We start from the raw sequence: 27,953 nt of genomic DNA on the forward strand, positions 1-27,953 counted from the left end.
TTCATCTATATTGTCTCAAATGTCAGGGTTTCCTTCTTATGGGTGGGTAATATTCCATCGTATACTATACCACATTTTGGTAGGTTGCCTTTTTTGTTGATTGTTTCCTTTGCTGTGTGAAGCTTTTTAGTTTGATGTAGCCCTAGTTGTTTTGATTTTGTCATCTTTGCTTCTTGATTATGCGTGGACACTAGATTTTTTTTTTTTAGATTTTTTTTTTTACTAGATTTTATATATGATTGAAAATAATTTCTTTTGCCTCTCACCCTCTTTTCAGAAGTAGGAAATTTTGCTTTTTTAAAGACTGGGCATAATATAGGAATGGGAGTACAGATTAAAATTAATTTGCGCAGTGATTTGTAAATAACCTGATAAGGTATTATCATTGTTTTTGATATCTTAGAGAAAAAATGTCTGATAGGCAAGACAGGGTTTTTTTGGATATAAATGAAAATGTTTTGAAATATGATGAAGATGAACTAGTGGACCGGTCACTTTGCCTTTTTAGACATCTACCTCACCATGATGAGGGTGTAGCGAAAGTTTTTTCTTTTCCTAAATTAAAACAATTTTTAATTCTATACTTTTTAACTTTGGAAGTACTTTTAGGAAATAGAATAAAGGCTTTGGTAAGCAGTCAAAAATATGCAGTGCATGGAAAATAACAAATATGGTGAAGATACTTGACTTTACCCATGTTGAGGGAGGTGCAAAGTAAAACAATTTGGTATCATTTTTTGCCCATTAACTTGGTAAACATTTAAAAGCTACCCAATTTTGACAAAGGAAAAGGGGGACAGGGTATTTGTCCATATGATAACCTCTGGAGGAAGTGTCAACCCCAGGAATGAATATAAGTTGATACAGCCTTTTTGTATGTGGTAATACTTATCAAAATTTAAGGCGTGCATTATTTTTGGCCCAGTAATTCTGCTTCTAGAAATCTATCCTATCTTTTACATGCACAAAGAGTTGTAGGTACTAGGATGCTTATTGAAGCATTGTTTATATTAGCAAAAAATTGGAGATGACTTTAAGCTTAGCCAGTAGATGTAGCTCTTTTATGTAATGTGATTGTATGTCCCAGTTAGCTTGGGATAATCGTATGTCCCAGTTAGCTTGGGATAGATCTGATTTACACCTGTGCTACCAGCATAATTGTTAAGAGCACTTCCTTTCACTCTCAGAAGTGTCCTGTTTTGGATAGTAACTTACGTGTTTATTATATGTGTATATTAATAGCATGGATCACTATGCATCTGTGAAAAAAGTGAACTATATGCACTGGCCTGGAACTATAGTTGATACGTGAAGGGAGAGAAATGAGTTGCAATACAATGTATACTTTCCCTTTTGTTTTTGTGTGAATGAAACACAGTGAGAGAGTTGGTTAAAAAGGTGTGGAAAAATTCACACTGATTTGTCCATTTGATAACCTCTGGAGGAGGTGTCAACTCCAGGAATGAACATATATTAATTTATTTTTTTAATAAAAGCAACAACAAAGGGAACTGTTGATTGCTAGCTGGTGCTATAATTTTTAACTAGAAAGCATTAATAAAGTAATTATTATTAATCTAAGAATTTTAAACTTTATTGTACTCTGTCCTGTACAGATAGTAACTTTTATATTTTTGAAAATGTACTAATGGAAATTTAAAAAGTTATCATTATCATTCCACCATTACAGATGGATAAAGTTTTCAAATTCCTTCCTTCCTTGTATCTTTATATACATAATTCTTACATAGTGATAATCAGAGCACAGATATAATGTCACATATATATTTTTAAAGATTACATTCTTTAGTGTATTTTTGCCATAATCTAGTAGTTAGTATTTTTGAAAGCTTACTGTGTTAAATGGTTTTCATGTATTATATGGTGTAATCCTCCCAACTGTAGGATGGACAAACTGAGATGAGGTAATTTGCCAAGACCAAATAGTTAGCATATGACAGAAATGGGATTTGAACTCAAGCAGCCTGACTCTTCAACTCACGTCCTTACCACTCTTACTGCCTCCCTTTACAATTCTTTAGTGATTTTGTGTAACACCAGTATACCATAATTCACTTAGCCATTTTCTAGCTATATATCTAGTTTATAGGCTTTAAAATTTGAACCTCATACATTTGTAACTAAACAAATTGATGCCCATTCTGTGCAGGACCCTATTTTAGGTACAATTGGTGTTGGTATGCATGTAGTTATGATTTAGCATTATTTGACCTTACCTGAAGACTTGTGCATATACAAGTGTATATGAAAATTTGTATAATGATTTTTTTTTTTCTGGTGGAGTGTCAGTATTTTAAAGATGTTGTCCTATGGAAAACAAGTATTTTTCTCAAATAATTAGAAAGTCATTAATAAAAATGAACTCAGGACTGTTTGATGCCTTTAAAAATTCTCTCTATACATAGTGAGCAATATTCTTTTATATGGCATCTGCAAAAAAAATAATTTAAATGAACATTTAACGTGTTTTGTGATTACACATGAAGTTAACTTTAACTTTATCTTCAAGTGGAGACATGTGTGTGGATAATCCCCAAGTCCCTAGTTTGCCTGTAGCGTATGCATTTATGCTTAAAATAGGGTGAAATTACAGATTCATACAGAGAAGTCACATTTGTAACTTAGGAAGGGTTAAATAGCTTTCTTTTTAAGCCAATATTAGTTACTGCTCTTTTATCTTTGGGAGATAGAGTATCAATTTAATAGGGGAACCTAAATACTAGACAAGAGTCAGCTGCTATTGTGTTGAGGCGATAAGAGCTTTATTTCAAAGCTTACCTGCTGGATTTCTAGATACCTATTAAAACAAGAGCAAAACATATGGTTATCTTACAAATAACTTAGAATCCTCCTTGCTAAATAACATAATTTTTATGGCACTTTTGATGATCTTTCTACAAAATTTATTTGATGAGTTTCTTTGGAAATGTTCATTATTAATCTTGAATGGCATTGGTATTTGTTTACTTAGTGTAACTTCTGTACTGTTCTTTTTCATTGTTTATATTTTTAATTGCTTATTTCACATTTTTATTTAAATTCTAGTTAGCTAACATATATGGTACAGTTGGTTTCAGGAGTAGAGTTTAGTGATTCATCACTTACATATAACACCCAATGCTTATCACAGATACCCTCTTTTGCATTTTACCTCAATCACAAAGATTTTCACACATAAAAAAATGATAAGTGAAAATAATTACTGTATCATAAAATACTCCTTTAGTGTCTATATTTCCAATTGTTTTATAAATGTCACAATTACTTCTTACTGAATTTTATTTTTAGATCAGTTTTAAGTTTACAGAAAAAATTGCAAAGAAAAAAATTTCTTGTATACTTTACACCTGTTTCTCCTATTATTAACATCTTACGTTAGAGTGGTACATTTGTTGCAATTAGTAAACTTATACTGATGCATTATTATTAACTAAATCCCTACTTTATTCAGATTTCTAGTTTTTACTTAATGTCCTTTCTGTTTTTCATGTTCCAGAATTCTATCCAGCATACCATACTACATTTAGTTGTCATCTTTCCTTAGGCCCTCTTGGCCTAAGACAGTTTTGCAGACCTCCTTATTTTTGATGACCTTGACAGTTTTGAGGAGCACTGGATGTTTTATAAAGTGCCCTTCTGTTGGGAATTGTCTGATGTTTTTCTCATGATTAGTTAGACTGGGTTTATGGGTTTAGGGGGAAAACCACAGAGGTAAAGTGTCAATTATAATCATCAAATCATCATTTCATATCCGGGATGTGTAATATCAACATGACTTATCAATATTGATGCTGACCTTTATCACCTTGGCTGAGTTGGTTAATGTTTGCCAAGTTTCTCCACTGTAAAGTTAGTGTGTCCTCTTCCCTTTTGGAAGGAAATCACTGCACAGCTACACTTTAAGACACCTGCCTCGAGGGTGGATGTCTATGTAAATAATTTGGAATTCTCTACATGGAAGATTTCTGTTTTTAAATTTATTCAACCATTTCTATCAGTATGAGCTCATGGATATTTATTTTATGCTCTGGATTATAATATAATAGTACTTTTTTTGTTGCTCTGATTGTTCCCAGCTTTGGCCATTGGAAGTTTTTTTATTTGGCTTATTTGCCCCTTTGGCATAGTTCCATCTTATTTTTTGTTTTGTTTGTGTTTTTGTTTTTAAGCGCTTCCTTACTTCCTGGCACCACACTATGCTCCAGACTTACCTATTGTATTTCTTGCCCCAATCCTAGAATTAGCCATTTTTCCATGGAGCCCTGTTCTTTTCATAACTATTATTTTAAAATAACATCTTTATTGAGATATAATTTATATACTGTATAATTCACCTATTTAAAATGTGCAATTCAGATTTTAGGATGTTTACAGAATTGAGCAAGTATACCATAATCAGCTTTAGAACATTTTCATCATCCCAAAAAGAAACCCTGTGCCCCATTAGCAGTCACTTCCCATTCCTTGTGTTCTCTCTCCCCTACCCTTCTGCCCTTTATAACACTTTTTGTTTCTGGATTTCCCTAGTCAAGACATTTTTTATAAATGAAATCGAACTGGGCAGACCAGGTGGCGGTGGCTCAGCGGTTTAGCGCTGCCCTCAGCCCAGGGCCTGATCCTGGAGACCCAGGATGGAGTCCCACATTGGGCTTTATGCATGGAGCCTGCTTCTCCCTCTGCCAATGTCTCTGCCTCTCTCTCTCTCCCTGTGTCTCTCATGAATAAATAAATAAAATCTTAAAAAAAATAAAGTATAAAAAGAAACAGTTAAAAACAGAAGAGAATATGGGACAGAAGCTTTATGTAGCCTGCAAAACCTAACTTAATTACTCTCTGGCCCTGTTTTTCCTCTCTGGCCCTTTTAAGAGAAAGTTTGCTGATTCCTGGGCCATTGATGTTTTATACAGTGCTGTCAGTTCACTAAAGGTTGCAAAATGGTGATTTTCTATCATTCTCTTATTATTAAGTGGAATACTTCTATAAATAGAAACTTACTTTCATCAACATTTTATTGCCATAAGAAAGTTTGATTAGGAAAAATGCTTAGTTCTTTTACATGCCACTTTTCAAACTAATTACTTGGTTCTGTCACAGTCTCCAAAGGTGATCAGTTTTGTGTTTTTTTGGTTTTGTGGGTTTTTTTTTTTTTTGTTTTGATTTTGTTTTTTTTGAGGTCATAATAAAGTAATGGAATTCAATGTATTTGAATATTTCAATTTATTATTATTAGTGCTTAAATGTCCCATATTTGGCCAGTAAAAACCTCTGGAGTCTTTTGTGATGACCCTAGTAGTCATTTGATAGCTTTTTCTTTTCTGGTATGACAAGATGTTGCAGATTCGTTTCCTATTCCATTTGCAGACCTGAAATTAGCAAGTTTTTTAAAGGTTCTTTTGTGTGGAAAATGGAGTTGAGAGCCAAAATCTCATCGTGGAGAGAACTTACTGCTCCTGGCTTGGTCATTGTTACCAGGGCTTTTCAGTCAAGTGAGCTAGGAAATACGTATTTTTTAGGTAAGTAAAGTATGAATTCATATTGGTACTTAAGATTAAAACTGAGGGGAACACCTGGGTGGCTCAGTGGTTGAGCATCTGCTCTCGGCTCAGGGAGTGATCCCAGAGTTCCAGGATCAAGTCCCACATCAGACTCTGTGGGAAGCCTGCTTCTCCCTCTGCCTGTGTGTCTCTGCCTCTCTGTGTCTCTCATGAATGAGTAAATAAGATCTTAAAAAAAAAAAAAAAAGATTAAAACTGAGGGATAAATGGTTTTTACTTCACCTCATTGATTTTTCTTTTTAATAGTGATTCAGTACTTCCATACAATGCCTAGTGCCCATCACAAGTGCACTCCTTAATCCCTATCACCTATTTTACCCATCTCCCCACCCCTTTCCCTATGGTAACCACATTTGTTCTCTATAGTTAAGAGTGCTTCTAGGTGTGTGTGTGTGTGTATGTGTGTGTGTATATATGTATATATATTTATACACATATATATATACACATATATATATATCTTTTTCCCCTTTGCTCATTAAAATTTTTTTTACTTACTTTGCTTAGCCTTATGTTCTCTAGCTCTTTCCATGTTGTTGCAAATGGCAAGATTTCATTTTTTTAATAGCCTAATAATACTCCATTGTGTGTGTGTATACATTTCTTTATCTATTCATCTATTGATGGACACTCGGGCTGCTTCCATAACTTGACTATTGTAAATAATATTACTATAAACAGAGAGGTGCACATATCTCTTTGAATTAGTCTTTTTTGTATCCTTTGGGTAAATACCCAGCAGTGGGATTGCTAGATCGAAGGGTATTTCTATTTTTAGCTTCTTGAGGAACCTCCATACTGTTTAACACAGTGGCTGCACCAGTTTTCATTCCCACCAACAGTGCACAAGTGTTGCTTTTTTTCCCACATCCTTGCCAATACCTGTTGTTTCTTGTGTTGTTGATTTTAATCATTCTGACAGATCACCTCATTGATTTTAGATCCATATCACTTTTCTTCCACACGGAGAATCCTATTCTCCATGACATTAATGAAATTACTCATTTGCTGGATTCTACAACACACACACATACACACACCAGTCTCAGAATAACAATACCAATAGTAACTACAACAAAGTGGTTATTAAAACAGTTAAAGTATTTTGTAGTCCTTTTGGTCCTGAGGGCATATTCTACTAAGTATAGCTTTGTTATTGTGTGCTTAAATTCTCTTACACTAGTTCCTGTCTGGATGGTTATGACGACAATTAGAGATTTAAGCTTGTTTCACTTTTTTAAATGTTTAGGGATTTTTAAGATTTAGTTTTCTCTTTTAAATTTGTAAAACAATTGCATGATCCCAAAGTCAAATCTATGTATAAGTTCTGCTTAGAGACATTTAGCTTCAATTCCTGTCCCCTCTAACCAGATTTCCTCTCCTTGTAGGGGTTAAAAATTGTGTGTGTATCTATTACTATTCTACCTTTTTAAGATAAATATATCCACTTTTCTACAACCTTGCTTTTTCACATAATTTATTCTAGAGATCACTCCATGATAGAAGATAAAGTAATTGTATCATCTAGCTTACAACTGCACACTACTTCATTGTATCAGTGTACACAGTGTGTTCAGTGTGTCTCTTATTGTTGGACACCAAGGTTGTTTCCAGGCTGCTACTACAGGTAGTGTTGCAGTGAATAATCTTGCTTGTACCTATTTTCATATTTTGGCCAGCGCATTTTGGGGATAGATTCACAGATGTAGGATTACTAAGTCAAAGGGTAAAGGCAATTATAATTGTGCTAGATATTGCAAACTTCCCTCTATAGTGGAAATACCATTTTGCATTCCCATTAGCCTATTTCCCTATACTTTGCCTACAGAGTATTTTGTTGAACATTTGGATTTTTGCCAATATGGTAGGTGAGAAATTTTATCTCGGTGTAGTTTTAATTTGCATTTCTCTTATTATGGGTGAGGTTGAGTATCTTTTCAAATGATTAAGGACCATGTGTATTTCATTTTACTAACTAACTGCATCTGTATGAAAATGGTCTGCAGTTACAATAGCATGCAATAGTCCTATTTTACTCTCACAAATGTATTTACAGTTGCCTGTTTAATGTATACGTGGCTTCATTGTGAGTATTCTGGGGTTTCTGTCTTACCCTTCTGATACTGTTAACATCTTTCTTGGATTTTTAGGTCTGCTCTTCTTTTCTCCCCCCCACCCAGGATTATTTCATATCAGAAATATGTAATCAAGAGATTAAGAACTCCGTGAATGAAATGTGAATATGTGATTTAATATGACAGTCTATTAATGTAGGCTTGAATTAGCTTTAGGCTAATCAGGCTTAACCAGCTTTTGAATTCAGTGTATTTCTATCATTAAATATACAGTTGAATAGAAGAATTCTAGAACCTGGTCTACAGACCTTGTGAAACGATGACATGATCTTTCTGAAATATCTGATTACTTTGCAGTGAGAGCTTGGCACACACAGCTTTCTTTGCAGAAAACAACTCTGATATTATAAGATTTGTTATTAAGGATTTTTAGTCTTGTGTTCTTCTCTTTTGCATATATTTAAGTTGTTAGATTGTCCTGTGGGATTTCATAAATATTACTTCTGTTAGTAAAGCTGCTGACAGCAGAAGCTTTCAATAAATTATTCATGTGCTGTTTGTTTTCTGTGTTCAAGAATTAATGCATCTTTACTCAGATTTTTTTTTTAGCTGAACTTGGTAGCAGTTCGTAAACATATGGTGGTATAGTCACATAAAATCTGTGATGCTTGTTTTCCATATAAGAAAAGTACTCTACTAGCAATATTTAGAGCAATATCAGCTCTCTAAAACATAGCTGATTACTGAAGAATAATGGAAAAATAGCTTTCAAAATTGTGGAATAATCACTCAAAAAATTGCTGCTCTTTTAAGATATGGGCCACTAAGTTTTATGTCTTGCTTGTTCTCTGTCATCTGTGTACTTAATATTCACTTTCATTCATTGAAAACTTTAGGTCTTATTTTGCAGTCTTCTCCATTGAACGTCTGTCATTGTTCTGGAAAATGTGAGTGTCTGCTTTGGCTTACTTTCTAATACCATTATCAGTTCTTCACATTCCCTTCATCTCCAGTGGCTTCTCTTTCATGCCTCTTCAAGCAGCACTAGCTTCCAGAATTGCACCCTACTCCTTGTCATCTCTCAGCAGTGCTGAAATATTATTAAATAGTATCACAGTCTTACCACAGTCTCTTGTCCTACCAGATTTCTCACATTGTGCTGGCATCATGTACCCATTTTCTCTTCACTCCTGTGTATTTTCTTCTTTATCTGTCTTAGATTCATTGACAGCTATATGCTGGTATTTTCAACCCTCTTACTTCATTGTCACTACCTACTTGTCTACTTAGGAAGGTTGGGTTTTAAATGTCTATGTTCTCTTCCTTTATAGTCTGCAAAACCACATTCTCATATTTGCACTTCTTTCAAAATAGCAGCCTAAATGTGCTCAGTATGGCCCGGTGATCCTGTTCTCCCTTTCTGGTGCTCCCGTCCCTTCTCACTGCAGATGTTTACCTGCAAACCTCTGACCCTTCCTGACAGCTCAGCCTACCCACACCAGAAACAGTTGTACTCATCTCCTACTTCAGCGACTGTACAAGCAATTAACTATGACTCCCATAGCTAACACCAGGCTTACTCGTATCCTGATCTTTCCTTCTCATTACAGCAAAAGAAGTGTCCTTTCTCTGATCTAGAATTAATTGACATGTTTTTTTAAATATAGACATTTAATGCTTGAAATTTCCCTCAAAGCATTGCTTTAGTTAAGTGCACAAATTTGACATGCTGTATTTTCATTAAGTTGAAAATACTTTGTAATTTCTCATGTGATTTCTTTTAATCTGTGAGTTATTTAGAAGTACATTGCCTAATTTCCAAATACTTTAGGCTTTTCCAGTTATCTGTTACTGATTTCTAGTTTAATTCCATTGTGGTTAGGAGATATACTCTGTACAACTTCAGTTCCCTCATATGTACATGAGTAGTTATCTACAAAATCAAGGGGACTTTCTACCCAACTCCAGAGTTTGTGTGCATTTCTCTCTCTTAGCAGCTTCCTCCTCTCTCATACTTTGCAAATTGTAGTAACCTTGGCTTCCTCAATTCTGATCTGTTTCTTTAACTGTGAGATCTCAGAAATTACTTTCTCTTTCTCATGCTGAGGACTGGAAAGATGAGATATCTACAGGCGGGAAGATGGGGTAATTTTACAGCTCATCTTGTTTGTTTCCTGTCTCTCAGGGGTCACAGTCCTGCATTTCATGTTGTCCAGTGCCTGAAAAAACATTGTTTCATTGATTTTTGTCCAGTTATCTGGTTGTCTGAGGCAAGATAGTAAGTCTAGTTCCCGTTACTCCATTATGGCCAAAAGCCTGGATCCTAATCTTACCATTTTTTGGCCTGAGTATTTGATTTTATCCTCTGTACTGATTCTTTTCATCTTTCAATATGCTCAAGTCTCTCTTGCAGTACAAAGAATATAAAAGAAGACCAAGCTCAGGTTGTCTTTATTTACCGATTTATCTCTCCTCTGCCTTTTACAGTCAAACTTTTTGAAATGGTCTCTAACATCCTTGCTTCTCAAAATTGTTACTTGTGGTCTCGCAGAATCTGCATCACTTGCATACTTGTCAGAAATGTAGCCAGGCTCCACCCTAAATTTTTACAGAATCAGAATTTTAGCAGGATTTAACAAGGTGATTATGCAAACTAAAATTTGAGAAGTGCTGTTGTTCATTTTATAGGCTCTTATTTCTTCATTTTTCATTTGTTCCTGAGTGCATCGTAGTCTGGTGTCTGTCTTCACTACACCACTAAATCTGCTCTTGCCTAGGTCATCAACGACCCTTTCAATATATATATCCAATGAATGAGTGGCCAATTTGTATTGTACTCTCAGCAAGTCATCCTCATTCTTTTTTTTTTTTTTTTTTTTTTGGTGTAAATTACTCTCTTTATTTGCATAACTGGTTTATTTTTTTAATAAATTTATTTTTTATTGGTGTTCAATTTGCCAACATATAGAATAACACCCAGTGCTCATCCCATCAAGTGCCCCCCTTGGTGCCCGTCACCCAGTCACCCCCACCCCCTGCCCACCTCCCCTTCCACCACCCCTAGTTCGTTTCCCAGAGTTAGGAGTCTCTCATGTTCTGTCTCCCTTTCTGATATTTCCCACTCATTTTTTCTCCTTTCCCCTTTATTCCCTTTCACTATTTTTTATATTCCCCAAATGAATGAGACCATATAATGTTTGTCCTTCTCCGGTTGACTTATTTCACTCAGCATAATACCCTCCAGGTCCATCCACGTTGAAGCAAATGGTGGGTATTTGTTGTTTCTAATGGCTGAGGAATATTCCATTGTATACATAGACCACATCTTCTTTATCCATTCATCTTTCAATGGACACCGAGGCTCCTTCCACAGTTTGGCTATTGTGGACATTGCTGCTATAAACATCGGGGTGCAGGTGTCCCGGTGTTTCACAGCATCTGTATCTTTGGGGTAAATCCCCAGCAGTGCAATTGCTGGGTCGTAGGGCAGATCTATTTTGCATCCTCATTCTTTTCTTTTCTTTTCTTTTCTTTTCTTTTCTTTTCTTTTCTTTTCTTTTCTTTTCTTTTCTTTTCTTTTCTTTTCTTTTCTTCCTTTCCTTTTCCTTTTCCTTTTTCTTTTCTTTTCTTTTCTTTTCTTTTCTTTTCTTTTCTTTTCTTTTCTTTTCTTTTCTTCTTTTCTTTTTTTTCCTTTCGGCTTCTGGGATGTCTGCTCTCTTGTCCTCTGACCTATGTGACTTTTGTAGGCTTGCTTTTTCCCCCTGCCTTTCCCTTAAATGTTAGTGTTTTGCAGAATGTGGTCCTTGACTCTCTTCAGATTTTACATTTCTTATTATATCTCATTTTCTCTTGCAACTTCAGTTTCAACATGTATCATGAATGGAATTCATGAATTCAACATGAATCTCTACAAAGTTCCAAGCTTGTATGTCATCCACACCTGTGTTCCATAAACACCTTAAATTCTCCACATTTATAGCAGACACCCTGATCTTCCCAGCTGTGTCCTCAGTGACTGGCACCTCCATTCAGCCATTGTCCAAGCCAGAAACTCCTCAGTCACCCTTGACTCCTCCACTGCCCTTACTCTACATTTACTCACTCTCACTTCCACATTTAATCATTCTCCAGGGTTTATTGATTTGACCCTAAAGATTCTTCAGATCTTTCCATCTCTTAGTTACTGTTGCTACTTTTCCTAAATAGTACTTCATCGGGTTTCAACCAAGATGGCTATAGTGGCTTCCTAACTGGTTTCCTTCTCTCTAGCCTTCTCAAACAAATCTCCATTGTGCAGCAAGCACTGTACTTCTAATTAGAAGTAAATGTGATCTTCACTTCTTATCTTAAAGCCTTTGCCAAACTTACTAACTTCTTAGCATGTAAAAATCCTTACAATCTCTCCTTGCCTACTCACTTCTGAATTTCTTTAGATATTTTTGCCCCTTCCACCATATTTTTTCCACAAAAGCCTTGTTTCTAGGCTTTTGCACCTGCTGTTCCATTGATGATGCATTCTGCTCTTTACTGGCTGGGCTCCTATTCATCCCTTAGGTTTCATGTTAATAATCATGTTTTACATGAATGTCCTCTCTGACTCTCTAGGGCTCTTCACTTCTTTCTCTGCCCTTGTACACACTCTGTCATGGCTTCCACCATGTTGTTGTTATTGTGTTTGTATGAGCCATGATTATATCATTATGTGTTTCCATTGTCAGCACTCTGAGAGTAGGTACTACTGTCTTACTGTTATAATTTAAGTACGTAGCATCCTTCATTCATTCAACAATATTTATTGAGTACCCACTATAGATGCCAGGCAAGATTCCTGCTCTCATCAAGCTTGTATTATGGGGATGGGAGTGGATTAGGGTGAAGTGAGAAATAAAGAATTTTGTTCTTATGTATAGTGGATCCTTAGTAATTTTTTTGAAATATTTTTTTTTTATTTTTTTTATTTTTTAAAGATTTTATTTATTTATTCATGATAGTCACACAGAGAGAGAGAGAGAGGCAGAGACACAGGCAGAGGGAGAAGCAGGCTCCATGCAGGGAGCCCGATGTGGGATTCGATCCCGGGTCTCCAGGATCGCGCCCCGGGCCAAAGGCAGGCGCCAAACCGCTGCGCCACCCAGGGATCCCAATTTTTTTGAAATATTAATGTATAAATTATTTTAACAAACCCTTGAAGTCCATAAATCTTTGATGTCATTGTTACTGACTTAAGCTTGAAACTTTGCTCTCTAAAAATTTAATACACCTTTTTTGGTTAGAGTAAGCTGTGGTAATTAGGTTATTATTCAGAGCCTTTTACTTTACCTAATTTTGTTTTTATTTTATCTAGTTTCCCTGAACAAAGCTAGGTAAACAAAGGCTATTATAAGTACACTTTATAAATAGTAGTGAGAAGTAATGTTTAACTTCAAAACTAGAAAAATGAAATAGCCAAATATTTTAAATAATAACAAATATAAATTATTAAGTCATAATGAAGGTCAAGACCTAGATCCTGAAATCAGAAAAATTTCTCCTCAAATAGCTAAAATATAGATTTAATAATCAGTAGGTTATCTGAAATTGGTAGACTATGTGGAATACTTTCCTTAAAATGCTGTTACTTTATTAATTTTTAACCAATTATATGAAAACATGATAGTAAATTCATTTAAAAATCTTATATACCAAGGCCTTCATTTAAGTATTTTTTTGTAAACATCACAGATTGTGATTAACTGAAGCAAAAAAGGAATTTATTGGTATGATGTCAAGTAGCTTAAAGGATCAATGGAAAAACTAAACCAGACAAATGGCCACTGGTTCATTTGGGCCAAAGAGATTATTTTTTCTTAAATTATAACTCTTCTGGGTTATTTAATTAATTCCACCTCTCTGAATATTTTTGCATTCTGATGCCTAAGAGTATATGCTATGTATTACATAGTTTCTGGCATATTATAATTGCTTAGATAATCAATAACCTAATACAGTGTTTTTCTCTCTCTATTTTAATACTGCAAAAGTATCAAGAAATAAGGGTATTTTCCTACATAACATTACCATTAATCACATCTATGAAAATTAAAGTTAATTCAATAATATTGTTTAACATATTCAAAATTTAAATTAACTCAATTATTTTCTATTTTTTGTAGCCCAAGGCAGCATAAAAGTTCACTTATTGCATTGTTTTTGTCTCTTTAGTCTCTTTTCATCTAGAACAATCCTCTTGCCTTTGTTTTTCATGACACTGACTTCTTTTAGTAGAGCCCAGGCAGTTGTCTTATAGAATGTTTTAAGTTTCAGATTTCGATAGTTATTTCCTCATGCCTAAATTTACTATTTTTTAAAAGATTTTATTTATTTATTCTTGAGAGAGAGAGAGAGAGGCAGAGACACAGGCAGAGGGAGAAGCAGGCTCCATGCAGGGAGCCCGACGTGGGACTCGATCCTGGAACTCCAAGATCACACCCTGGGCCGAAGGCAGGTGCTAAACCACTGAGCCACCTGAGCTGCCCTCATGCCTAGCTTTAGATGAAATGCTTTTAGCAAGAATATTGCAATGTTTCTTACTGCATCCCATCAGAACATGCATGATGTCAGGTTTCTCACTACTGCTAATACTGAACTTGATCACTTAGTTAAGGTGGTGACCTCTAGATTGCTGTCCATTATGAAGGTACATTTTCTACTTTGTGATTAACAAGTAATTTGTGGTTGACACTCTAGACTTGTGTAACTGTCCTTTTTGCCTAAATCTTTTACCCAATTCATCAATTAAAAATTATTTCTTTAATTTTTTATTAAAAGTTTCTAAGAAGTTTAGTTTCCAAATAGACATTTTGGAGTAGGTGTTAGACGGTGCCAGTAGTTGCTTAAAATACTTTAATTTTTCCTGTTTAGATGGTAGACCACTTGTTTATATTTGACAGTGAAAAGAGCTTTGCTTTGATCCTTTACATCTGCGGTCATGATTCATAATCTTTTACCCTTTGCAGAAATAATGCAACGTTTTTTCTTTAGAAGGAACTTGTTTGGGGCTCCTGGGTAGCTCAGTCAATTAAGTGTCTGGTGATTTCGGCTCAGGTCACAATATCATGGATTGTGAGATTGAGCCCTGTGTCCAGCTCTGCACATAGTGGGGAATCTGCTTGAGATTCTCTTCCTCTCCCCTTCCACTCCTGACCCCCATGCGTGATCGCTCTCTCTTTCTAAAGCAAGTGAATAAATCTTAAAAAAAAAAAAAACACACACATTTGTTTTAAAGCAAATGAATGAAGGGTAGCATGTGTCCAGGAGAAATATAATGCAAACCACATACATAATTTTAAAATTTCCACGTACCACATTAGGAAAGTAAAAACAAAACAGGTAGACTTAATTTTAATGATACATTTCATTTAAATAATTATTTCCAAAATATTTTAAGATATAATCAGTATTAAAGTAATTATGGAGATTTTTTAAAAGATTTATTTAATTATTCATGACACAGAGAGAGGCAGAGACATAGGTAGAGGGAGAAGCAAGCTCCTCGCAGGGAGCTGGTTGCGGAACTTGATCCCAGATCCCAGGATCACACCCCAAGCCGAAGGCAGACACTCAACCGCTGAGCCACTCAGGTGTCCCTAACAAGATATTTAATATTCTTTGTGTGTATGCACACTCACTAGGGCTTTTAAAATCCAGTGTGTTTCTTATACATAAAGAAAATCTTAATTTAGATTAGTCACTTTTCAAATTCTCAATAGCCACATGTCACTAAAGTGACTACTGTATTGAACAGTGCAGGTTTAATGGTTATGGTCTTGGGCACAAGGGAGCCAAATTGATTTCTTTCAGATCTTACCTTCTCCATAGCTAGCTTCATGACTTTGGGCAAATTATTTGTTCTCTTTGTGGCTCAGGGTTTTTTTGCCGTAAGTGAGGATAACACCTACCACTAGGGTTGTAAGACTTACACAGGTAAAGCACTAAAACTAGTAGTAACTGTTCAGTGAATGTTAACTATTATAATTATTATACCTTTAGGCTTCATTCTCTGATTCCCATTCTGTCTTAGAAGAATCCTTGTATTTTGGGCCACCTGGGTGGCACAGTCAGTTAAGCGTCTGACTCTTGATTTCAGCTCAGGTTGTGATCTCAGGTTTGTGAGATGGAGCCCCACATTGGGCTGCACACTCAGCATGGAGTCTGCTTAAGACTGTCTCTCCCTCTCTGCCTCTCTCCTGTGCATATGCGTGCTCACTCTCTCTCAAATTAATTAATTAATTAATTAAAAGAAGTATCCTTGTATTTTATTAGGCTAGGACTAGATCTTGGATCTTTTGCTGTTTTATATCTTATTGTTTCTAGCCCTCAGTCTCTTGCTTTATCTCTGCTGTGCTGACTTTGTAAACCAATAACATAAACTAGATTTTCCAGGACAGTTTTGATTTCAAGTGTTCTCTCCTCCTGTTGCCATAATTCATTGAAATGAATGGCTCTGCAGATGTTAATGAGTTAATAAAGGATTTGTCCTTATGATTTAAAAATCTCACAAAAGGGGTAGCCCGGGTAGCTCAGAGGTTTAGCGCTACCTTCAGCCCAGGGTGTGATCCTGGAGACCCGGGATCAAGTCCCATATCAGGCTCCCTGCATGGAGATTCCTTCTCCCTCTGCCTGTGTCTCTGCCTCTCTCTCTCTCTCTCTCTTTCTCTCTGTCTATCATGAATAAATAAGTAAAATCTTAAAAAAAAAGTTTGAGAGCTACAGTAGATTGGGTTATTAAAAAGTTGACCCACAAATACCTCTTTACTACAAAAGTCTGTGTAATAGTAAGATGGTATATTAGCATGTGTAGGAGAGGCAGTCTTGTATATTCATAAGTGTGGTTGTATAAGAGTTTTTTAGAATGTGGGTTTTTTTTTTTTTTGAGAGAGAGAGCAGAGGTGGGAGAGAGAGAGGGGGAGAGAGAGAATCTTAAGCAGGCTCCACACCCAGTGGGAAGCCCGTCTTGGAGCTCCATCTCACAACCCTGAGATCATTACCTGAGCTGAAATCAAGAGTTGGATGCTCAACCAACTGTGCCACTCAGCTGCCTCTAGAATGTGTTTTAAAATAGTTAAGTATCCGTTTTCATATTAGGTCAAGGTAGGTGTAGATAATTGAAAAGTATTCAATGAAGACCTGCAAAGGAGATATCCTTTTTAAAAATAATTTGATAACTTACTGTGATAAAACATTTTGTGGGGCACTTGGGTGGCTCAGTGGGTTAAGCATCTGCCTTTGGCTTAGGTCATGGTCTCAGAGTTGTGAGATGGAGCCCTGCGACTGGCTGCTTCTCCCTCTCCCTCTCCTTCTGTGCTCGCTCTCTCTTTCTCAAATAAATAAAATCTTAAAAAATAAAACAAAAACATTTTGTACTCAGAATGCTAGTAAAGTACTATATTCAAAATGGTAGAAGAATATGACACTACTTAATAATCAAAGAAATATTAAAGTATAAAACAATATCACAGTTCAGATATTTGGATTATACTTGCAAGTTACTTTTTTTTTTAAAAATCTATTTATTTATTGAGAGAGAGAGAGTGCGAGCAGGAGGAGGAGGGGCAGAGGGAGTGACTCTTCAAATAGACTTCCCACTGAGCTGGGAGCCCAGTGGGGGGGAGTGGAGCCTCGATCCCATGACCCACGAAATCATCACTCTGGCTGAAACCAAAAATTGTATGCCAACCACCTGAGCCACCTAGGCACCCTTGCAAGCTGCTTTTCACAATATATTATAATTGAGCGCATATTTTCATTAGTATGCTATGGAAAAGTAGAACTGAAAAATACTCTTTGTTTCAGAAATTTAAAATACTCTGCAGCAAGTACTGTATAAAATGTCTTAGGAAAATCTTCTGGCTACAACTAACAAAAAGTTGCTCATAAGATATTTTCATTAAAGGTTCTGTACAATTAATGTGAAAATTCTTACATTTTTCTCATCTAGCAGAATGAAAAATACACAGATTTTGAGCTGAAATATAAATATTGCTAATATCGTTGGCATGTTAAACTAAGACTGTTATTAACATAACTTTTCTTAGAATTGTCTTACAGAATTTCCATGTAACTGTTCAGAACGTTGGTGGTATTATTTGCAGGTTATCAGATTGCACTTAGTCTTCTTACCAATTATATAGAAGTTATTATAAAATATTAATACTTTGACACTTTAAAAAGTGATATTAAAACATTTTTACAAAAGACAGATTTGAAGTTATTGAATGTTAAATTTTTGAGTCTGAGGTTGATTTTAGAAATGATTGGAGATTTGATGGAATACGAAGTCACTAAGAATACTCATACATCATTACATACTGGCCCAGCTTGCCTTCACCTTTCCAACCTTAGGATCCTGAAAAGGATACAAACAAGACACAGAAACCAAGGTACAAATAGCAAGTAGCAATAGCAAAACAGGGATTACTTGAATACTCTCATGAAGTCTAGCCTTTTACCAGGGGAGACAGGCCTTAAAAACAGAGAAAGTGAATGGCTGGGAAGAGCATAGAAAGGGTGGGATTAGGAGCCATGGACCTTCACACAGATAGTTGTCAGAGAAGACCTCTTTCGAAGTGACAGGTGGTTGAAACGTGGAAGATGAGAGGAAGCTAGCTCTGGATGGAAGGGTGGGTGCAGAGTAAGTGTTCAGGGAGGGGGTACCACAAATGCAAAGGCTTTATTTAATATGGGAAAGAATGTAGCTTGTTCAAGAAATTGAAGAATGTGACCAGAGTTTACTGAGTTGGAAGGAGCATGGTGTGAGATTAGGTTGTAAAGAGTCAGGGACCAGATTGTGCAGTGCTTTTTGATTGCCATGGTGATGAATTGGATTTTACATTCACTGTAATGGGGGAGCTGTTGAAAAATTAGGCAGAGGAGAAAGATGTATAGATTTGAGTTTTAAGAACACTTTTACTGTTATTTTATATGTAATGGTCAAAATGTGATTAAAAGTAAAAAAAAAATAAGATCCATATTTTGCATAGCAGTTTCTAAAATGTGACTGGTGAAAACTAAGGTGCTACATATTAGTTTGGGAGAAAATATTGTAGGCTTTTGAACTCTGAATAGTCACTTTTCATTGAGGGCTTATCTGCCAAGCAGTGAGGTTAGGTGCTTTATACCTGTCTTCACAGAGATTTCCTTGAAAGGAGGGCATTGTTTTTCCTGTTTTATAAGGGAGAGAATTTTAGATACAGAGAGAAATTAACTAGAATAGCAGAGCTAGAATTAATCATGTCTGCTTGACTTCCTTTTACAAAAGAGTTTTCCACTCTGGCTGTTTTTTTGTGGGTTGGGGGGAGAGGAGGAAGGCTGAAAATTGAAGAAAAGGAAAGCACTCTTATAATAACAGATGTTTCATGAATAAACTCAGTTTTCATTTTGGGAGAATGTTTGGGAAAGTAGGTGCTATAAATTAGAGTAATCCGATTACATTTCCCTAATAGGATATTAGTGGCCTGTAAAAGAATTTCAGGTCTAGCTTTGGTTAGAAGTTGACATCTGCTGTTTTATGATCTACCCATACCATCACAGTTTTTCAAAGCGTAAGTATATCAGGCGAGTAAAACCATCCATGTAATATAAACAGCTAACCACATGCCTTACTTGAAATACCAGGGAAGGAGTTCCGTGTCCTGTAGATTTAGTCTTTGGAGAAATTAGCTCTGCAGGGCAGAGAGGGGCTGAGCTCTAGAGCTGGGAGCACTAATTGTTATGTAGCAAAGCAGGGTGGAAAACATTTAACTCCTAAGTATTGCTTGTTTGTAATCAATAATGTGAATATATTTATTTTATTGAGTCCTTTGAATACAGTATTATTTGAACTTTCTAATTTTTAGACTTTTTGGTTTAAGATTGAGAACTTGAAGCAAGAGAAACTAAATTATATGGTGAGAATAGATACCAAAGGATCAGGAAGTATGAAATGTAGGATTTACAGACTGACTGGATGGATACTATGGTCAAAAGTAATGTTATTAAGGAATAAAAGAGGTATGAAGTCCTTTGACATTAGTATCTTAGTTTATAAAGAAAACACAGTTTTCATAGGTTGAATGACATTATGTACAGAATGCTTACATTTGTAGGTTTGTAAAAAGGCTCTCTTATCTTTCTGTCCTGCATTTCTGCTGCTGTCAAACTTTGAACCTCTGTGGGCAAAAAGATAGGTTTCATTTTATTTCTTCCAGTATTCAAATACTGTATGTAATTTTTTTGCTCTGGGCACGATAAAATTTAGGATTATTGGCCATGCTGGTATGTAAGTGATATGATTTGTTGATATTTGGGGGGGGGGGAATTACAACTGAAATAAGTTCCCTGTGGATATTTTCCTTTCATAAGATAGAATTCTATCAAGAAGTGTGAAGTATTTTATCAAAAAGTGAGGAATAGTCTATCAAGAAGTGAGAGCTATTCCATTAAAAAGTGAGAAATTTGCAGAGACTGCAAAATGTAGGAGAGATCAGACAAGATCATCAGAATAATGTGTATCGTGACTGTGGTCATAGTAAACTCAAATTAAGCAAACTTAAGTGAATAGGGAATTAGGACCCTGGTGGGAATTATAGGCCAGTTTTTATACAAAGTCAGCTAAGGAGTGAGTGTCTGTTACGCTTCTACTGTGACAAAGGAAAAATAGTTAAAGAAACGGTGATAGATCTGAGCACTGGGTGTTTTAAGTGATGAATCACTGAATTCTGCTCCTGGAACCAATATTGCACTGTATGTTAACTAAAATTTAAATAAAAATCAATTAAAAAAAAAGAAATGGTGATAGATCTTTATTTTTTCTTTTTTTCTTTTTTTGGTGATAGATCTTTAAAAAAAACCCAAAAACTCCTGTTCCCAAGAAAGGATTACTTATTACCAGCAACAAAAAGTTATTTTGTTATTAAAAAGGAAAAAGATGACAAGAAGGATGCATCAGCAATTGTTCATATTTTAATAAGTAAGCAGTACAGAAATCCGTGGAATAAAAAGTCTTCCCCCCTGTATGCTCTCCCATCAGTAGCTGAATCCCACTACTTTCCCTGGGAGAAAACACTGTTAAACTATGTTTATTCTTTTAGCTTTTTCCCTACATTATTTTTATTTTTAAGATTTTATTTATTTTAATGTTTTTAAAGATTTTATTTATTTACCCATGATACACACACACACACACACACACACACACACACACACACACAGAGGCAGAGACCCAGGCAGAGGGAGAAGCAGGCTCCATGCAGGGAGCCTGACATGGGACTCGATCCCGGGTGTCCAGGACCACACCCTGGGCTGAAGACGGCACTAAACCGCTGAGCCACCCGGGCTGCCCTATTTATTTATTTTAGAGAAAGCACACGTATGAGCAGGGAGGGAGTGCAGAGGGGGAGAATCTCAAGCATACTCCCTGCTGAGCGTGGAGCCTGATGTGGGACTCAGTCCTACCATCCTGAGATCATAACCTAAGCCAAAATCAGGAGTCAGACTTAACCTACTGAGCCACCCAGTAATTTTTTTTAATTTATTTTATTTTATTTTATTTATTTATGATAAGCACACAGTGAGAGAGAGAGAGAGGCAGAGACATAGGTAGAGGGAGAAGCAGGCTCCATGCACTGGGAGCCTGATGTGGGATTTGATCCCGGGTCTCCAGGATCGCGCCCTGGGCCAAAGGCAGGCACCAAACCGCTGCGCCACCCAGGGATCCCGCCACCCAGTAATTTAATGATATTTGCATTTAAATATATACATATACACATATATTCATTTACGTATATATTTTTATGTAAGTAAGGTCATACTACATGCATTTTGCACTTGAATATTTTTTATTTAACAGTATATATATTTTAGCAATTTTTGAGTGTTGATATGTGAATATGCCCCAGACTTTTCATGTTGCCCCCACTCTTGTGCAGACTATGTATGAAAATAGCTTTATTTCTGCTTGAATAGTATTGTGTTTTATGTAAGTATTCACACAATAGCAAAGGCGAAAGAGAAAATTAAAAGTCAACTGAAATCTCACCACCCTGAGATAATCTGCATTTTAATGGTTTTTGAAAAACCTACCCCTTTAGGTATTCACACAAGTGTGCACATCACCCACACCTACCACATATTCATATAGTATTTATAAAGGGATTATACACACAAGTTGATTTTTATTATGAAATTAATTTCTATGTGTGTGAAGATCTTTACCCACTCACTCTTGTACTTCCTCCCAGTAAATCAGTGGTAACAACCTGGGTTAGCTTTCCTATTTTCTCAGTGCTCGTACCGTCATATGCATATGACATTTTATTATTTATATATGTCTGCATTGTTCATTTTCCCAGAATTCATTCCAAATCAGCTGAAATGGGACTCACTTATTTTTTACTGGCTAAATATTTTAAGGCAGAAGTCAGTAAAGTATAGTCAATGGATCAAATCCATCCTGCTGCTTGTTTTTATAAATATTTATTGAAACACGGCCTCATCCATTTTTTTATTGAGTGACATGGCTTAAAATTATTTGTTATGTGTAATATATTTCCTCTCAGTCTTGTCATATTTTTCTTTGTTATATTTGCCATGAAATTTTTTTTTTAATTTTTATTTATTTATGATAGTCACAGAGAAAGAGAGAGAGAGAGGCAGAGACTCAGGCAGAGGGAGAAGCAGGCTCCATGCACTGGGAGCCCGATGTGGGATTCGATCCCGGGTCTCCAGGATCGCGCCCTGGGCCAAAGGCAGGCGCCAAACCGCTGCGCCACCCAGGGATCCCTGCCATGAAATTTTTAAAATTTAAATGCAATGAAGTGAAGCATATCTATCTTTTCTAACTTTGAAGTTCTCTATTTTGATTGAAAACATTGCTTGACTCCAGAGTTATCCTTGTATTTTCCTAAATTTAAAAAAAAAGATTTATTTATTTGAGAGAGACAGTGAGTGAGAGAGAGACTGCATGCACACAAGTGGTGGGGGAGCAGGGGTAGAGGGGCAGAGAGAGAGAGGGAAAAGCAGACTCTGCTGAGCAGGGAGCCAGATGTGGGCTCTATCCCAGGACTTTGAGATCATGACCTTAGCTGAAAGCAGACCCTTAACCAGCTGAGCCACCCAGGCGCCCCCTAAAATTCTTTTACAAAGTTTTTTCGTTGGTTTGAAATGTATTTTTTCTATATGTGTATGAGTGGCATTATAGTGTAGTGTGCTTAACATCCAGACCAGAGTCTATTATTCTATTCAGGTTCTATTATTTACTACTTGTGTGATCTTGGACAAGCTATTTAACATTTCTATGCTTTAGTTTTCTCCTCTAAAATGAGGATAATAATAGTACCTATCTCATAAGATAGTAGTGGAGATTGAGTAGTTAGTATGTAGAGAGTGTTTAGAGCAGTCTTATACATAGAAACATGTTAAGTGTTTATTGTTATCACATGTTATAAGTAGGCTTCTTATTTTTCCCTCATGTTGATAACCAGTTGTCCTAGAAACATTTATTGAGTAGTTCATTCTTTTCCCCAGTTGATATCAAATGCCATCTCTGTTGCATATTAAGTTTCCAAATATTTATTTATTTGTTTGTTTTGTGGCTCTCTAGCCTGTTATGTGGCTCTGTTTATCCCTGCTTCCAGAGCCATAGTGGCTTAATAAATACTGAAAACTGATGACTGCAGTCCCTTTACTTTGTTCTTCTAAATTGTTTTGCCTCTTCTTGGCTTTCTTTGCTTTTCTATATAACTTTTTAATGACTTATCAAAACTTACAAAACCCTGTTTATTAATCTTACCATAGAAGAGAGTGATACTAATTGACTAATATTGGAATGGAACCTGTGGTTTTGTTAATACTTCAAGCAGTGGAAGTTTTTAGAAGTTGGTTGGTTGTATCACCTAAAGATTAATACCATCCATTGTGGTAAATGGACATTGGGGACATGGTGAATGATAATACTATAGAAAGATTGTAAGCTTCTAAGTGCCAAACTATCCTCAGATACCCCAGGGCACCTCGCAGAACTCCGAGGGGTATTTTAAATTGTCTACGACGGGATGAGCACTGGGTGTTCTGCTATATGTTGGCAAATTGAACTCCAATTAAAAAAAAAAAAAAAAAAAAAAAAACTTTCTAAGGAAATGCAGCGACATCTGTTGGACACAGTGCAAACTTCTAGGTCAAGGTAGTTTACAGTTTCTTTTTTATTTATTTTTATTTTTTGGTTTATTTTTTTTTTATTGGAGTTCGATCATTTCTAATGGCATGTATTCGTCATTTCTAATGGCTGAGGAATATTCCGTTGTGTGCATAGACCACATCTTCTTTATCCATTCATCTTTCAGTAGACACCGAGGCTCTTTCCACAGTTTGGCTATTGTGGACATTGCTGCTATAAACATTGGGGTGCAGGTGTCCTGGCGTTTCACTGCATCCGTACCTTTGGGGTAAATCTCCAGCAGTGCAATTGCTGGGTCGTAGGGCAGATCTATTTTTAACTCTTTGAGGAACCTCCACACAGTTTTCCAGAGTGTCTGCACCAGTTCTCATTCCCACCAACAGTGCAAGAGGGTTCCCCTTTCTCCACATCCTCTCCAACATTTGTTGTTTCCTGTCTTGCTAATTTTCCCCATTCTCACTGATGTGAGGTGGGATCTCATTGTGGTTTTGGTTTGTATTTCCCTGATGGCAAGTGATGCGGGTAGTTTACAGTTTCAACGTTTGATTATGCTACCTTCATTTTAGTGCTGTGATGTTTATGGAATTGGGTTTCGGTGTTTGCTGGGATAAATACCAAGTACCATGCACAAGTCAGTGTGGAACAGGAAATGAAGATGGCAGTATCCAATTTGATTTCAAAGTTTGAGAACTCATGCAGTGTCTAGTTGGTGTACACATCCCATAATAACTAATTGTGGTTGTTTAAAAGTTAAAATAGTTTTCAACTTACGTGTATGATTTTTTTTTAATAGGAAATACTAACTTGGGACATAAATATTGATTCATTTGTCTGAACCTATTACATGAAACCGAACTGTTAGGTATTTCTTTTAGCTGAGGGAATTCATGAAAAAAAATAACTAAAAAAATAAGGGCACCAGGAACCAAGAAACTTTGGGAACTTCTGTCCTTAACAAACAAGTGATTACAAATATTTAAAATTAAGAACATTTGAAGTTCTGTGTAGGTACTGTATGCCATGCCTGCTTGTAACAAGTTGAAACTAAGTAATCTCATCTGGGCACCAGGGACAGACAGTATTTCTGAGAAAGCAGTATTTAAACTGGGCTTGAAGGAAGACTCAAGGTTCATTGGAGAGGGATGATGGTGGGACTAGCTTGTGTGAAGAGGGCAGGAGCTGTGGGGGTGACAGGTGCAGTAAGCCTTAGAGGGTGGGGGGGAGGTGATGCTGGGGGAAGGCTGGACAGTGGGCAGAGGCCAGGGCACACAGCCTAGAAGTCCAGTTAGGGAGTTTATTTAGATTCCTTTATAAAGGGCAGTGTCAAGCCTTTGAGGGATTTTAAGTGAAGGAATAGTACCTTAGGTCACTGTATGTTTACTGAGGGAAATAAATACAAAGATGATATACATAAATATTTAAGGAATGCTGTATTCTAAGTAATACAGAGTGCATATTTATGGTAATATTTTGAAGGGCCTTGATATTCAGACATTCTTTGCAGGCATATACTCTCAAGTTGGCTGATATGGGCTTTTAAAATGAAAGGAAACCGAAAGCAAGATAGAATGTTAAGCTGTGAAACATTTACATTTGTGTAATTATTTTTTAAATGGCAAAAATTTTGTCCAAATTTTAAAATGAAATTTGTTTATTAGTAGTTATTTATACTTATTTTAATTTGTTAATCTGTATATTTTTACTGCCAATCTAATACATTTTATCTCTTAAGTTCCTGAATTGTTTAGTTTGGGTGGTATAATAAAGATTTAGTGTTACACAGGAATGGTATAAAAGTAATTTATCTTAGTTTAGCTATCACTTTGTACTGCCCTGGAGTTGATATTTTTATTTATTTTACTTTAGTATCAATGTAACATTTTTTACAGTAATAAGAAGCAAATCACTGCAGGTTACTTCTGAAAAATTCCTAAGCTCATTCTCAAGAGTTTTAATAAGGCCTAAAGAATCAATTTCATAACCATCAAGTAGAGATGGAACCCACGTCGTGGTGTTTGAGGGAGGAAGATTAGTCTGTTTGGAATTTGATTAGCATTGTAAGTGTTAGAAAAGCTTAAAACAAGTGAGTATTATTTTCTTTCCTCTGCCAGTATGTTTCATATTTACTTAGAACCATTCTTTCATTATGTAATAAAGAGCTAGTGTCATCCTTAAATTCACAATATAAACTATAGATAAAGGGATGTGTAGGTACATTTTAAAACAGTCTTGGTTTCATTTATTGGACTAAGCCTCCCTAATTGCTCACATGAAGAAATCTGATTAGAATTGATTATAGTCTGATTGCAAGGGAGTTGGTCAGTATTCTTTTTGAAGAAAAGAGGTAAAGCTTAAAGTTGGAAAGTTTTCTTTGGCTTATAATATAAGACTTATAGCAAATGAAACAAAAATTATGTTCTTCTCATGTTCAAGGAACTAAGAAAAATTAAACTGATCCCTCCTCTGCTCTTTACATCAAAACTAATTCAGGGGCGCCTGAGTGGCTCTGTTGGTTAAGCATCTGACTCTTGATCTCAGCCCAGGCCTTGACCTCAGGGTTGTGAGTTCCCTACTTAAAAAAAATGAATTCTAGATGAAGATTAAATGTAGAAAATTAAATTACAAACGTACTAGCATAAAACAAGGCTAAAATTTTTTATAATCTTGGAATAAAAATCCTTTTAACAGATTTAATTTTAAGTAAAGTTTGTTTTCTTATGACAAAAATAAAGTCAAAGTGGAAAAAGGAATATTTGCAAATCATAATAGCTATGCCCAAAGATTGCTAAATCAATAGGATGAGTAATCCACTAGAAAAATGGATAAAGTATATGTATGGTGAATTTATGAAAGAAATATAGCCAACAAACATACCTTATTAATAATAACAAAGAATCATTTCAATTTTTTGCTTCCTTTCTGAATCATAGAATATTTCGCTTTGAATAAAATAATTTTAAATATTTATAAATCCAATTGTAGAGTTTGAAATAAAACTTTTATTAGATATTCATAAATCTAATAAGGTTGGATTATCTCATCTGGCAGGGTCTTTTTTCTCCTCTTCTTCTAAATGGGTCATATTTTTATTTCCTAGTAAAATAAATTTTATTTATTAGACCCTCATAGTGAAATGACTTCTTATATATCGTATCCAAAGAGCATAATTATTTAACAATAATTTTTATTCAAATGATATTTTCTTACAGAAATAGAAGAAGAAAGTTTTGCTTAGCTTTGTTCTTTTTGTTATTTTTGTAGGATCCAGCATTCGAACATTCACTCCATTTTATTTTCTGGTGGAACCAGTGGATACACTCTCAGTTAGAGGCTCTTCTGTTATATTGAACTGTTCAGCATATTCTGAACCTTCTCCAAAAATTGAATGGAAAAAAGATGGAACTTTTTTAAACTTAGTATCAGATGACCGACGCCAGCTTCTCCCAGATGGGTCTTTATTTATCAGCAATGTGGTGCATTCCAAACACAATAAACCTGATGAAGGTTATTATCAGTGTGTGGCCACTGTTGAGAGTCTTGGAACCATTGTCAGCAGGACAGCCAAGCTCACAGTAGCAGGTAAGTTGTTTTTAAGTAATTTATTTGTATTTTCGAATTTTTATAGAGGGTATATCTTGATAAGAAGCAGTATTATCCTAGAGTTTTGATTTTGGTAACAAGAAATATTCATTTAACAAGTATCAATTGAGCATCTGCTAGGCATATGAGATTATGCTAAAACTTGCCTTCAGGAATAAACTGTAGCACTTTTCCACTTAGTCATTTAGATTGCTTGCAGTTGGGATCAGAAGTATTAAGGCCGTTCTTCTTTTTAACTTGGAAATGACAGAGGAAGTTGTATAGGAAAATTGATTCCTTTTGATTGCTAACTTTTATCCTCCCAGCATAATGTCTCTGTAAAACTTGCCATATAGCCAGAATCTTGGTTCCTTTATGCCCCAGCCAAGGAAATGACATTTAATTGGATTAATTATTTAAAAACCTGTAGGATATGGGTAGGAAGGTGAAGAGCAGAAAGTTGTAAAGAGACAAACATGCACTCCCCTTCAGAGCATTCTTATTTGAAGAATAATGGAAAGTGTAAGCTGCATA

The 27,953-nt window shown here is 35.7% G+C and overlaps 1 protein-coding gene across 6 annotated transcripts in view; it reads left to right on the top strand.

Moving 5' to 3' along the window:
• The window catches only part of NEO1 (neogenin 1), a 235,362-nt gene that overhangs the window by 40,566 nt on the left and 166,843 nt on the right, over positions 1-27,953 (top strand). For 5 of the 6 annotated variants that reach the window (XM_072809538.1, XM_072809537.1, XM_072809540.1 and 2 more), the window contains exon 2: positions 27,102-27,419. In XM_072809538.1, the coding sequence (XP_072665639.1) occupies positions 27,102-27,419 (318 nt within the window). Of the gene's footprint in view, positions 1-5,403; positions 5,535-27,101; positions 27,420-27,953 lie in introns of those variants that run through there. The other variant, XM_072809536.1, reaches the window with a different exon arrangement.

This window comes from Canis lupus, chromosome 32 (genome assembly GCF_048164855.1).
Source record: "Canis lupus baileyi chromosome 32, mCanLup2.hap1, whole genome shotgun sequence".
In the NCBI taxonomy this organism is placed as follows: domain Eukaryota; kingdom Metazoa; phylum Chordata; class Mammalia; order Carnivora; family Canidae; genus Canis; species Canis lupus.